The 13349-nt window shown below is 49.8% G+C and overlaps 1 protein-coding gene across 6 annotated transcripts in view; it reads right to left on the bottom strand.

Annotated features, from left to right (window-relative positions):
* LOC134533325 (glutamate receptor ionotropic, kainate 2-like) overlaps positions 1-13349 on the bottom strand; it is a 406907-nt gene that overhangs the window by 335134 nt on the left and 58424 nt on the right. For 3 of the 6 annotated variants that reach the window (XM_063370828.1, XM_063370827.1, XM_063370832.1), the window contains exon 3: positions 6549-6707. The exons of the other annotated variants lie outside the window; for them this stretch is intronic. In XM_063370828.1, the coding sequence (XP_063226898.1) occupies positions 6549-6707 (159 nt within the window). The remainder of the gene's footprint in view (positions 1-6548; positions 6708-13349) is intronic. 6 annotated transcript variants of the gene reach the window in all.

The raw sequence follows: 13349 nt of genomic DNA, 5'->3' as shown, positions 1-13349 counted from the left end.
CAGGTTACAAAACATCAACATAAGATTTATATGTGTAAAATGTGCTTTAAGTATTTTGCTAATCGACCTCGAAAATCAGGACTCACAGCTATACAGTGTCTTGAACAGCACAAGATTAAATGCGGAAATAAATCTTAACCAAGGCTTTAGTAATTTGTCTGTGTATTTTTTTTGTACTTGTAGTAGTGTAGTATGTATGTAATAAAAGTTTTTTTAAAAGAACTTGTGGAGTTTTTATTTTCTCAAACCTTACACTTTAGTGATACTTTTTTAAAATTAAAGTTGTTTTTTGGTATCGGTCAGGGATCGAACCAAGGACCTTATTCGATCTATTCAATCAGTATATTTATTGTCAATTTATTTAATGAATTTTGAACATGGTTTATGGCAATTATTTTTTTTACATAAAATTAACCATTATTGCATCGATCGGGTATCGAACCAAAGACGGGAATCCGTCGAATCAATATGTAAGTTAATGAGTGATTTATTTAATGAATTTTGGAACTTTTCCCGAATTCCTAGCTAAATAATTACGGATTTCCAAGATGGCGGCCAAATTTCAAGATGGCGGGTGTCACAGTAATAATAAATGATTACTGCACTCTAGCGGATACGAACTAAACTAACATGGTGTCAGCGCACTCTCGCTGACGAAAACAAGATGGTTGTCTCCAGCAACGAAGACAAGATGGCGGACATGACGTCATACTAGGTGACGATATATATATGCTTTAAGAAAAGTGGTGGGAGTCAGTCTGCCAAAAGTCACCACGGGGGAAGGATCGGTCGCCATTTTTAATTTTTTTGGCCTCACCGGGTTCGAACCGAGGACTCTGAACTCCGTGTCGTAAAAGTACATTTTTTAAATATTTTTTATTAAAATTTTATTAAATGGATTTTTTTATTAATTTTTAAAAAAAATTTCATTAAAATCGGATAATAAATAAAAAAGTTAAAGATGGCGGCCGTAACGGAAATTGCCACGGTGACGTCAGCATTCAAAATGGCGGAAAACACATCATCGGAATTTTCTAGAACACAATGACGTCATCCAAAATGGCGGATCCAAAATGGCCGTCGAGGTCAAGGTCAAAGGTCAAGGTCACATCCTGATAGAGGCTTAACTGAGGCTTGAGTTAAGGATGCTTAAGCCTCTATCAGGACATTTCTAGCCGTTGGGATTTTTGAGGAATAAAACGGGAAATTTTCCCTCGAAATGGGAATTTTTCCCTCGAAAACGGGAATTTTTTTCTTAAAACGGGAATTTTTGAGTCATTTTGAGTCATTTTTGAGGAATTTTGAGGAATTTTTGCCGCTGTGACGTCACAATCCAAGATGGCGGACACCGGCTCCGGCTCCACGCGCCAGCGCCGTGCGCCCGGAAATACTTTCCTATACTACTCTCTAGTATTATAGTAAATTGTTCTTGATTTGACTAGCGTATTCGTCCATCCGGTGCATGTATATAAGCGCGTCCTAGACATCAGGTCGCTCAGTTTTTTACTGTCGTCGATGGTGTACGGATCACATAGTTTGTTTCTTCCTGTGCATAAGTCGCGTAATTACCTGTTCTTGCGAACTCGATGGCATCTTTACCGACTTTAACGTTGAACTCAATGGAGATTGTATCATCGACTACGAGAACCTTGACGACAGCTACGACGGAGAAGGAGCAGATCCCGTTGGCAACGACGACGTCAACATTGTAGGAGATTTTAACAGTCGAGATACCACCAGCAGAAGAGACTTTAGTGCCGGTAGTGCTGGCTGTACAGGAAACCTCGGCAAACGCTGTTTCGCCCTCGATGGTGACTTCAATGGATGGTGAATCGTCAACAACTAATGAACGTCGATGTCGTTACTGTGACAAGATTTTCTCAAACATCAGAAATGCTCGTCGACACGAGAAGAGAGATGTGCTAAGAACCTTTATCGTAAAATGTTTGGTTTAATCAAGTGTCGCAAGCAATTTACAAGAAATGCTAATTTGAGGCATCACTTGGAGACATGCAAAAGTCCTGCAGTGCGGCAGAAAGTAAAGGTTTCTATACAACAACGATGCATTGATATGCATAATAGTATGCCTGGAAATGGTACACCTACAGTTACATCGGCATCTGGTTCGGGTTTGTCTTCGACTAGGCATCCTTGCGGCTACTGCAATATGACCTTTGCATTTGCACATGATGTACGGAGACATGAGAGGAGTAGATGTACGAAGAATCCTTTTCGCATGAAGTTTCGCTGTGATGAGTGTCATAAATGTTTTACTCGAATTGATAATTTGCGCCGACATGAGAAAAACTGTAAATGTGAAGTCCGTGCGCCTACTGTTGAACTACCTGTAGAAAGTTCGACTCCTCGGTTTAGATTGGTGACTCGTTAGCGTACAAGCAAAAAAACAGATGTGCAGCAACCGATTGATATGACGCCTCAACATGAAAATAAATCTAAGACTGTGTTCGGTGCATTACAAGTAAACGATAATGGCTTCTACTTGTCGCAGTCTGCATTTCGTGGAATGTTGAAAGACTACTATTATCTAAATACTTTAGGTGAGTCGTAGGACATTTGTACTTTTCTTGATGATATCAGACAGGACATAATCAATCAGCTTACTGATGATGTAGCAACAAACGGCCCATTAAAATATAACTTGTGGTTGGACTGTATATATGGAAAGCCGTATCCGTTCGATGACAAAGTGAATAAGTGTGCATTCAAGACATCGGCTGCAGTAATTTACAGTTCTAACGATGTGAAGCACACTGTTAAACACGGTGTCCGGAAACTCTTTCAAGAAGAGGAGGACTATGTCAGTAAAGTTTCTGGCTGGTCTCTGTCTAGTATAAACCGATTGGAGCTAAGAATTAGTCATTTCACGCCTATGCGGACCTAAATGTTTGTAAGATTGCTAACCTTCGCAGGTGATCCTGTTGTAGAATAGAAATTAAGTAATAAAATTTATTTTGTGAAAGAACTTGTGGTGTTTTATTTCTCAAACCTGTCACTTAAGTGGTACATTTGTAAAATTAAAGTTTTTTGTATCGGTCAGGGATCGAACCAAGGACCTTCGTCGATCTAATCAATCAGTATATAGATTACAATTTATTTAATGAATTTTGAACATGGTTTATTGAAATTATTATTTTTTACATACAATTAAACATTATTGCATCTATCGGGTATCGAACTAAGAACAGTAATCGATCGAATCAATATGTAAATTAATGAGTGAATTTTTTGATGAATTTTGGAATTTTTTTCGAATCTCTAGCATTAAAATTACGAATTTCCAATGTGGCGTCCCAAATGACAAGATGGCGGGTGTCACAGTAATAATATATGATTACTGCACTCTAGCGGGTAAGAATTAAACTAATATGGCGTCAGCGCACTCTAGCCGACGATACAATGATGATGGCTTACAGAAACGAAGACAAGATGGCGGACATGACGTCATGTTACCTGATGATATATATACTTTAACATAAGTGGTGGGGGTCAGTCTGCCAGCGGCCACCACGGGGTAGAAGGTTCGGTCGTCATTTTTATTTATTTTTTGCACTCGTCGGGTTCGAACCGAGGACTCCGAGCTCCATGTCGTACATGTATGTTTTTAAAATATTTTTATAAAATTTTTATTAATTAATTTTTTTATAAATTTTAAAATTGTTTTCATTAAAATCGGATAATAAATAAAAAGTTAAAGATGGCGACCGGAAATTGCAACGATGACGTCATTATCCATGATGACGTCAGAGGCTTATCGGAGGCTGTCGACATGGATGCTTAAGCCTATATATGGACATTTCTAGTCTCTGGTATTTTTATGGAATAAAAACGGGAAATTTTCCCTTCAAACGGGATTTTTTCCCTCAAAAAGAGAATTTTTTAATTTATCAAAATTTTTGAGATTTTTTGGGGAAATATTTTCCACAAAAATGGAAATTTAGGCGAATTTTGAGGAATATTGGGTGAATTTGCCCAAGTTGGACAAGTTTTGGCGATTTTTGAGGGTTAAATTTCAAGTTCAAGGTCAAAGTTCAAGGTCAAACTCATCCAAGATGGCCGCCGTGAAGTCACAATCCAATATGGCCGCCGTATACACAGCTCCACACACAGAAGCCAGATCTCGGACCGGCTAAAACTACTATTAATAAATAAATACAAGCTACAAAATAACTTCACCATCATTAACTCCACTTCTTTCGATTCAAAATGGTCCGAAGCACGCAGGTGTATGTACGGCCCCCTCGGGTTCACTGCCAGTGTTGTTAGGGCTGACTCCCTATGCCTGAAGGGCGCGACCCGCCTGGCAGGCTTCACCTCCAGTGCCAGCCGCGTTTCGGAAGACATGGGATTTTGAATTACCAAAGCTAGTTCCGTAAACTTATCATCACCTAATAAATTTTTTCCCTTCCCCGGGGTACGTAAAACTCTACAGCCGCACCACTACAACACGCGCGACAATCCACTCACATGTCGTAGCACCTTGTCAAGGCAGAATCATGCAGGTGAACTGGTAGAGGGAGCTACTCCAGCCCTCGCTGGGGATCCGGGCCGAGAGTCATGCATGCCTGTCAGGGCAGGGCTCTGGGGGCTTGTATAGTAGCTTTTAAGTATATTTATAGGATATATAAGATAATAAATTAAAAAAAGTAAAAATAAAAAATAAAAATAAAAAATATATTAAAATTTCCAAAGTTTTACAAAAAAAATAATAATAATAACAAAAAAATTGTGACGAGGGCCTATGCCTGAACAGCACGACCACTCCACTTACTAACCTTACATCCTGTGTTTCAGGTTTAAACGACAACAGCCTGGGGGCTAGCCACCGCAGCATCTGGCTTAGCCTGGCTTTGACTGAACTATTCTTGGAACGCAATAGTTCGTTCCTTAAGGCGGCCGGAAGTTTACTAATCCATGTAATTTTTTTTACCGTTCACCAACATGACCACACGAAAATATGCCTGCGCGAGTGTCGGCCTGAACTACCTACTACATGCACATATGAGCCGACTACTCATGCATGTTCTGTGTTCCCAGGGGTTCGAAGGAGCGGCTCGCACAGCTTTACTCTACATTACACACCCGAGTTTATCTAGGTCACTTTAAATTACAGCACACAGACAAGCCTCTAATGCACACCAACATGATATTACATCACGCCAGTTAGCCGATCTAACTGGTGGGGAGCTTCTCTCCCCCGCCGATGACAGGTACACGCAACTTTTTCTAGCATTACACAACCTACCAGCGCACACACAGGCCCGTGTGCCAAACTTATCCCACAACACACGCGCCCCGCCCGTTGATCCAAGTGATTCTACAAAAGTGTGGGGTGCACCTGATTTACTATGCACTAAGCGAGTTATAGAAACTTCGGTTTCTGGTCTCGCACACGCTAACTGTCCCGGATGGCAATATGATGGATCGGCGGCGGCGGCGTGGGAGGCCAGTCTGATGGCGGCTTCCGTGGAGGAAGGATAAATTGTCTTTTTTTTCACCGGGTTCAAGGACGAAAATGCGTGTTTAAATAATATTTTTATTATCATTTGATGAATTAATTTTTTTATGAATTTTAATTTTTTCGCAAATTTCTAGCATAATAATTACGGATTTTCAAGATGGCAGGCGTAACGAAAAGTGCAACGATGTAGAATACAAGATGGCTTCCGTAACGAAACGCGCCACGTTTATATCATCCACGTCCAAGATGGCGGGCGTTACGGAAATTTTAATGGTGACGTCATAATCCATGATGTCGTCAGAGGCTTGCCGGAGGCTGTAGATATGGATTGTTAAGCCTCGATATGGTCATTTCAAGTCGTTAGCATTTTTAAGGACAAAAAAGGGAAATTTTCCCACAAAATGGCAACTTTTCGCGAAATCGGGAAATTTTTAGGAATTGTAGGCCATTTTGAGTCATTTTTGAGTGTTCTATGACCTGCGTGACGTCAGATGATGGTCAGCACCAAGCAGCTCACCCGCAACCCAGCGCTCGGAGCCCCTGTTCCACACGACTATTCAGCATATTAATTTTTTATATTAATATTTATCTTGATTATTGACATGATAACGTCTTATAAATCATGACTCATTGTCATGTTCCCCCTGAGCCGAGCGTGCCAGAACCGGCCAACCACCGTGCGAGAAAATCTTCTATAATATCAAACAGGTTAAGACCGGCTTTTTAACTAATTGTTCGTGATAATATTTAAACAAATTATTTAAAATAAATTTGCAAAAACTGTTAATAATATTTGAAAATTAAAAAGAATGCAATTTTTCATGAATGTTTTCTTATGACGTTATCACGTAAAATGATCGTCCGTAAACCGACTTTACAGACAACACCCTTTTTTTAATACTAAATTAGAGATTTTATTTTATACACATGTTTTTTAAACTTATAGAGAATACTAAGAATTATTAATTTTTAGTTAATTTAATTGAATTGATACTTTGCGGACCGTATTTATATCCCTCCTGTACGTTAATTGCATATACAAATAAAGCGAGTAGTGCCTACTGCCCACCTAGCTTGCCCGCAGTGTAGCTGTCGTGCGCTGGCACGTACACCAGCTCCGGCAGCAGGCGGGACCCGGGCAGCAGCTTCTGCTCCTCGTTCAGCCGGTCCACGGCGCACCTGAACGCCTCGTCCTGCAGGTCGTCCACGTCCTTGTGGAACATTCCGACTGCAACAACCACGCCATGCGCACTCCATGCAGGTCGTCCACGTCCTTGTGGAACATTCCGACTGCAACAACCACGCCACTGCGCACTCCCTGCAGGTCGTCCACGTCCTTGTGGAACATTCCGACTACAACAACCACGCCACTGCGCACTCCCTGCAGGTCGTCCACGTCCTTGTGGAACATTCCGACTGCAACAACCACGCCACTCCACACTGCCTGCAGGTCGTCCACGTCCTTGTGGAACATTCCGACTGCAACAACCACGCCACTGCGCACTCCCTGCAGGTCGTCCACGTCCTTGTGGAACATTCCGACTGCAACAACCACGCCACTGCGCACTCCCTTCAGGTCGTCCACGTCCTTGTGGAACATTCCGACTGCAACAACCACGCCACTGCGCACTCCCTGCAGGTCGTCCACGTCCTTGTGGAACATTCCGACTGCAACAACCACGCCACTGCGCACTCCCAGCATGTCGTCCACGTCCTTGTGGAACATTCCGACTGCAACAACCATGCCACTGCGCACTCCCTGCAGGACGTCCACGTCCTTGTGGAACATTCCGACTGCAACAACCACGCCACTGCGCACTCCCTGCAGGTCGTCCACGTCCTTGTGGAACATTCCGACTGCAACAACCATGCCACTGCGCACTCCCTGCAGGTCGTCCACGTCCTTGTGGAACATTCCGACTGCAACAACCATGCCACTGCGCACTCCCTGCAGGTCGTCCACGTCCTTGTGAAACATTCCGACTGCAACAACCACGCCACTGCGCACTCCCTGCAGGTCGTCCACGTCCTTGTGGAACATTCCGACTGCAACAACCACGCCACTGCGCACTCCCTGCAGGTCGTCCACGTCCTTGTGGAAAATTCCGACTGCAACAACCACGCCACTGCGCACTCCCTGCAGGTCGTCCACGTCCTTGTGGAACATTCCGACTGCAACAACCACGCCACTGCGCACTCCCTTCAGGTCGTCCACGTCCTTGTGGAACATTCCGACTGCAACAACCACGCAACTGCGCACTCCCTGCAGGTCGTCCACGTCCTTGTGGAACATTCCGACTGCAACAACCACGCCACTGCGCACTCCCTGCAGGTCGTCCACGTCCTTGTGGAACATTCCGACTGCAACAACCATGCCACTGCGCACTCCCTGCAGGTCGTCCACGTCCTTGTGGAACATTCCGACTGCAACAACCACGCCACTGCGCACTCCCTTCAGGTCGTCCACGTCCTTGTGGAACATTCCGACTGCAACAACCACGCCACTCCACACTGCCTGCAGGTCGTCCACGTCCTTGTGGAACATTCCGACTGCATCAACCACGCCACTGCGCACTCCCTGCAGGTCGTCCACGTCCTTGTGGAACATTCCGACTGCAACAACCACGCCACTGCGCACTCCCTTCAGGTCGTCCACGTCCTTGTGGAACATTCCGACTGCAACAACCACGCCACTGCGCACTCCCTGCAGGTCGTCCACGTCCTTGTGGAACATTCCGACTGCAACAACCACGCCACTGCGCACTCCCTGCAGGTCGTCCACGTCCTTGTGGAACATTCCGACTGCAACAACCACTTCACTGCGCACTCCCTGCAGGTCGTCCACGTCCTTGTGGAACATTCCGACTGCAACAACCACGCCACTGCGCACTCCCTGCAGGTCGTCCACGTCCTTGTGGAACATTCCGACTGCAACAACCACGCCACTCCACACTGCCTGCAGGTCGTCCACGTCCTTGTGGAACATTCCGACTGCAACAACCACGCCACTGCGCACTCCCTGCAGGTCGTCCACGTCCTTGTGGAACATTCCGACTGCAACAACCACGCCACTGCGCACTCCCTTCAGGTCGTCCACGTCCTTGTGGAACATTCCGACTGCAACAACCACGCCACTGCGCACTCCCTGCAGGTCGTCCACGTCCTTGTGGAACATTCCGACTGCAACAACCACGCCACTGCGCACTCCCTGCAGGTCGTCCACGTCCTTGTGGAACATTCCGACTGCAACAACCACGCCACTGCGCACTCCCTGCAGGACGTCCACGTCCTTGTGGAACATTCCGACTGCAACAACCACGCCACTGCGCACTCCCTGCAGGTCGTCCACGTCCTTGTGGAACATTCCGACTGCAACAACCACGCCACTGCGCACTCCCTGCAGGTCGTCAACGTCCTTGTGGAACATTCCGACTGCAACAACCACGCCACTGCGCACTCCCTGCAGGTCGTCCACGTCCTTGTGGAACATTCCGACTGCAACAACCATGCCACTGCGCACTCCCTGCAGGTCGTCCACGTCCTTGTGGAACATTCCGACTGCAACAACCACGCCACTGCGCACTCCCTGCAGGTCGTCCACGTCCTTGTGGAAAATTCCGATTGCAACAACCACGCCACTGCGCACTCCCAGCAGGTCGTCCACGTCCTTGTGGAACATTCCGACTGCAACAACCACGCCACTGCGCACTCCCTGCAGGTCGTCCACGTCCTTGTGGAACATTCCGACTGCAACAACCACGCCACTGCGCACTCCCTGCAGGTCGTCCACGTCCTTGTGGAACATTCCGACTGCAACAACCACGCCACTGCGCACTCCCTGCAGGTCGTCCACGTCCTTGTGGAACATTCCGACTGCAACAACCACGCCACTGCGCACTCCCTGCAGGTCGTCCACGTCCTTGTGGAACATTCCGACTGCAACAACCACGCCACTGCGCATTCCCTGCAGGTCGTCCACGTCCTTGTGGAACATTCCGACGGCAACAACCACGCCACTGCGCACTCCCTGCAGGTCGTCCACGTCCTTGTGGAACATTCCGTTGCAACAACCACGCCACTGCGCACTCCCTGCAGGTCGTCCACGTCCTTGTGGAACATTCCGACTGCAACAACCACGACACTGCGCACTCCCTGCAGGTCGTCCACGTCCTTGTGGAACATTCCGACTGCAACAACCATGCCACTGCGCACTCCCTGCATGTCGTCCACGTCCTTGTGGAACATTCCGACTGCAACAACCATGCCACTGCGCACTCCCTGCAGGTCGTCCACGTCCTTGTGGAACATTCCGACTGCAACAACCACGCCACTGCGCACTCCCTGCAGGTCGTCCACGTCCTTGTGGAAAATTCCGACTGCAACAACCACGCCACTGCGCACTCCCTGCAGGTCGTCCACGTCCTTGTGGAACATTCCGACTGCAACAACCACGCCACTGCGCACTCCCTGCATGTCGTCAACGTCCTTGTGGAACAGCCGACTGCAACAACCACGCCACTGCGCACTCCCTGCAGGTCGTCCACGTCCTTGTGGAACATTCCGACTGCAACAACCATGCCACTACGCACTCCCTGCAGGTCGTCCACGTCCTTGTGGAACATTCCGACTGCAACAACCACGCCACTGCGCACTCCCTGCAGGTCGTCCACGTCCTTGTGGAACAGCCGACTGCAACAACCACGCCACTGCGCACTCCCTGCAGGTCGTCCACGTCCTTGTGGAACAGCCGACTGCAACAACCACGCCACTGCGCACTCCCTGCAGGTCGTCCACGTCCTTGTGGAACATTCCGACTGCAACAACCATGCCACTGCGCACTCCCTGCAGGTCGTCCACGTCCTTGTGGAACATTCCGACTGCAACAACCACGCCACTGCGCACTCCCTGCAGGTCGTCCACATCCTTGTGGAACATTCCGACTGCAACAACCACGCCACTGCGCACTCCCTTCAGGTCGTCCACGTCCTTGTGGAACAGCCGACTGCAACAACCACGCCACTGCGCACTCCCTGCAGGTCGTCCACGTCCTTGTGGAACATTCCGACTGCAACAACCACGCCACTGCGCACTCCCTGCAGGTCGTCCACGTCCTTGTGGAACATTCCGACTGCAACAACCACGCCACTGCGCACTCCCTGCAGGTCGTCCACGTCCTTGTGGAACATTCCGACTGCAACAACCACGCCACTGCGCACTCCCTGCAGGTCGTCCACCTCCTTGTGGAACAGCCGACTGCAACAACCACGCCACTGCGCACTCCCTGCAGGTCGTCCACGTCCTTGTGGAACAGCCGACTGCAACAACCACGCCACTGCGCACTCCCTGCAGGTCGTCCACGTCCTTGTGGAACATTCCGACTGCAACAACCATGCCACTGCGCACTCCCTGCAGGTCGTCCACGTCCTTGTGGAATATTCCGACTGCAACAACCATGCCACTGCGCACTCCCTGCAGGTCGTCCACGTCCTTGTGGAACATTCCGACTGCAACAACCACGCCACTGCGCACTCCCTGCAGGTCGTCCACGTCCTTGTGGAAAATTCCGACTGCAACAACCACGCCACTGCGCACTCCCTACAGGTCGTCCACGTCCTTGTGGAACATTCCGACTGCAACAACCACGCCACTGCGCACTCCCTGCAGGTCGTCCACGTCCTTGTGGAACAGCCGACTGCAACAACCACGCCACTGCGCACTCCCTGCAGGTCGTCCACGTCCTTGTGGAACATTCCGACTGCAACAACCATGCCACTGCGCACTCCCTGCAGGTCGTCCACGTCCTTGTGGAACATTCCGACTGCAACAACCACGCCACTGCGCACTCCCTGCAGGTCGTCCACGTCCTTGTGGAACATTCCGACTGCAACAACCACGCCACTGCGCACTCCCTGCAGGTCGTCCACGTCCTTGTGGAACATTCCGACTGCAACAACCACGCCATTGCGCACTCCCTGCAGGTGGTCCACGTCCTTGTGGAACATTCCGACTGTAACAACCACGCCACTCCACACTGCCTGCAGGTCGTCCACGTCCTTGTGGAACATTCCGACTGCAACAACCACGCCACTGCGCACTCCCTGCAGGTCGTCCACGTCCTTGTGGAACATTCCGACTGCAACAATCACGCCACTGCGCACTCCCTGCAGGTCGTCCACGTCCTTGTGGAACATTCCGACTGCAACAACCACGCCACTGCGCACTCCCTGCAGGTCGTCCACGTCCTTGTGGAACATTCCGACTGCAACAACCACGCCACTCCGCACTCCCTGCAGGTCGTCCACGTCCTTGTGGAACATTCCGACTGCAACAACAACGCCACTGCGTACTCCCTGCAGGTCGTCCACGTCCTTGTGGAACATTCCGACTGCAACAACCACGCCACTGCGCACTCCCTGCAGGTCGTCCACGTCCTTGTGGAACATTCCGACTGCAACAACCACGCCACTGCGCACTCCCTGCTGGTCGTCCACGTCCTTGTGGAACATTCCGACTGCAACAACCACGCCACTCCACACTGCCTGGAGGTCGTCCACGTCCTTGTGGAACATTCCGACTGCAACAACCACGCCACTGCGCACTTCCTGCAGGTCGTCCACGTCCTTGTGGAACATTCCGACTGCAACAACCACGCCACTGCGCACTCCCTGCAGGTCGTCCACGTCCTTGTGGAACATTCCGACTTCAACAACCACGCCACTGCGCACTTCCTGCAGGTCGTCCACGTCCTTGTGGAACATTCCGACTGCAACAACCACGCCACTGCGCACTCCCTGCAGGTCGTCCACGTCCTTGTGGAACATTCCGACTGCAACAACCACGCCACTCCACACTGCCTGCAGGTCGTCCACGTCCTTGTGGAACATTCCGACTGCAACAACCACGCCACTGCGCACTCCCTGCAGGTCGTCCACGTCCTTGTGGAACATTCCGACTGCAACAACCACTCCACTTCGCACTCCCTGCAGGTCATCCACGTCCTTGTGGAACATTCCGACTGCAACGACCACGCCACTGCGCACTCCCTGCAGGTCGTCCACGTCCTTGTGGAACATTCCGACTGCAACGACCACCCCACTCCGCACTCCCTGCAGGTCGTCCACGTCTTTGTGGAACATTCCGACTGCAACAACCACGCCACTTCGCACTCCCTGCAGGTCATCCACGTCCTTGTGGAACATTCCGACTGCAACGACCACGACACTGCGCACTCCCTGCAGGTCGTCCACGTCCTTGTGGAACATTCCGACTGCAACGACCACACCACTCCGCACTCCCTGCAGGTCGTCCACGTCTTTGTGGAACATTCCGACTGCAACAACCACGCCACTGCGCACTCCCTGCAGGTCGTCCACGTCCTTGTGGAACATTCCAACTGCAACAACCACGCCTCTCCGCACTGTAGCAGGTCGTCCACGTCCTTGTGGAACATTCCGACTGCAACGACCACACCACTCCGCACTCCCTGCAGGTCGTCCACGTCTTTGTGGAACATTCCGACTGCAACAACCACGCCACTGCGCACTCCCTGCAGGTCGTCCACGTCCTTGTGGAACATTCCAACTGCAACAACCACGCCTCTCCGCACTGTAGCAGGTCGTCCACGTCCTTGTGGAACATTCCGACTGCAACGACCACGCCACTCCGCACTCCCTGCAGGTCGTCCACGTCCTTGTGGAACATTCCAACTGCAACAACCACGCCACTGCGCACTCCCTGCAGGTCGTCTACGTCCTTGTGGAACATTCCGACTTCAACAACCACGCCACTCCGCACTCCCTGCAGGTCGTCCACGTCCTTGTGGAACATTCCGACTGCAACAACCACGCCACTGCGCACTCCCTGCAGGTCG

Source organism: Bacillus rossius, chromosome 6 (assembly GCF_032445375.1).
Source record: "Bacillus rossius redtenbacheri isolate Brsri chromosome 6, Brsri_v3, whole genome shotgun sequence".
Classification (NCBI taxonomy): domain Eukaryota; kingdom Metazoa; phylum Arthropoda; class Insecta; order Phasmatodea; family Bacillidae; genus Bacillus; species Bacillus rossius.
The sequence above is the reverse complement of the archived record's forward strand: the minus strand, read 5'-3'. Positions and strand labels throughout refer to the sequence as shown.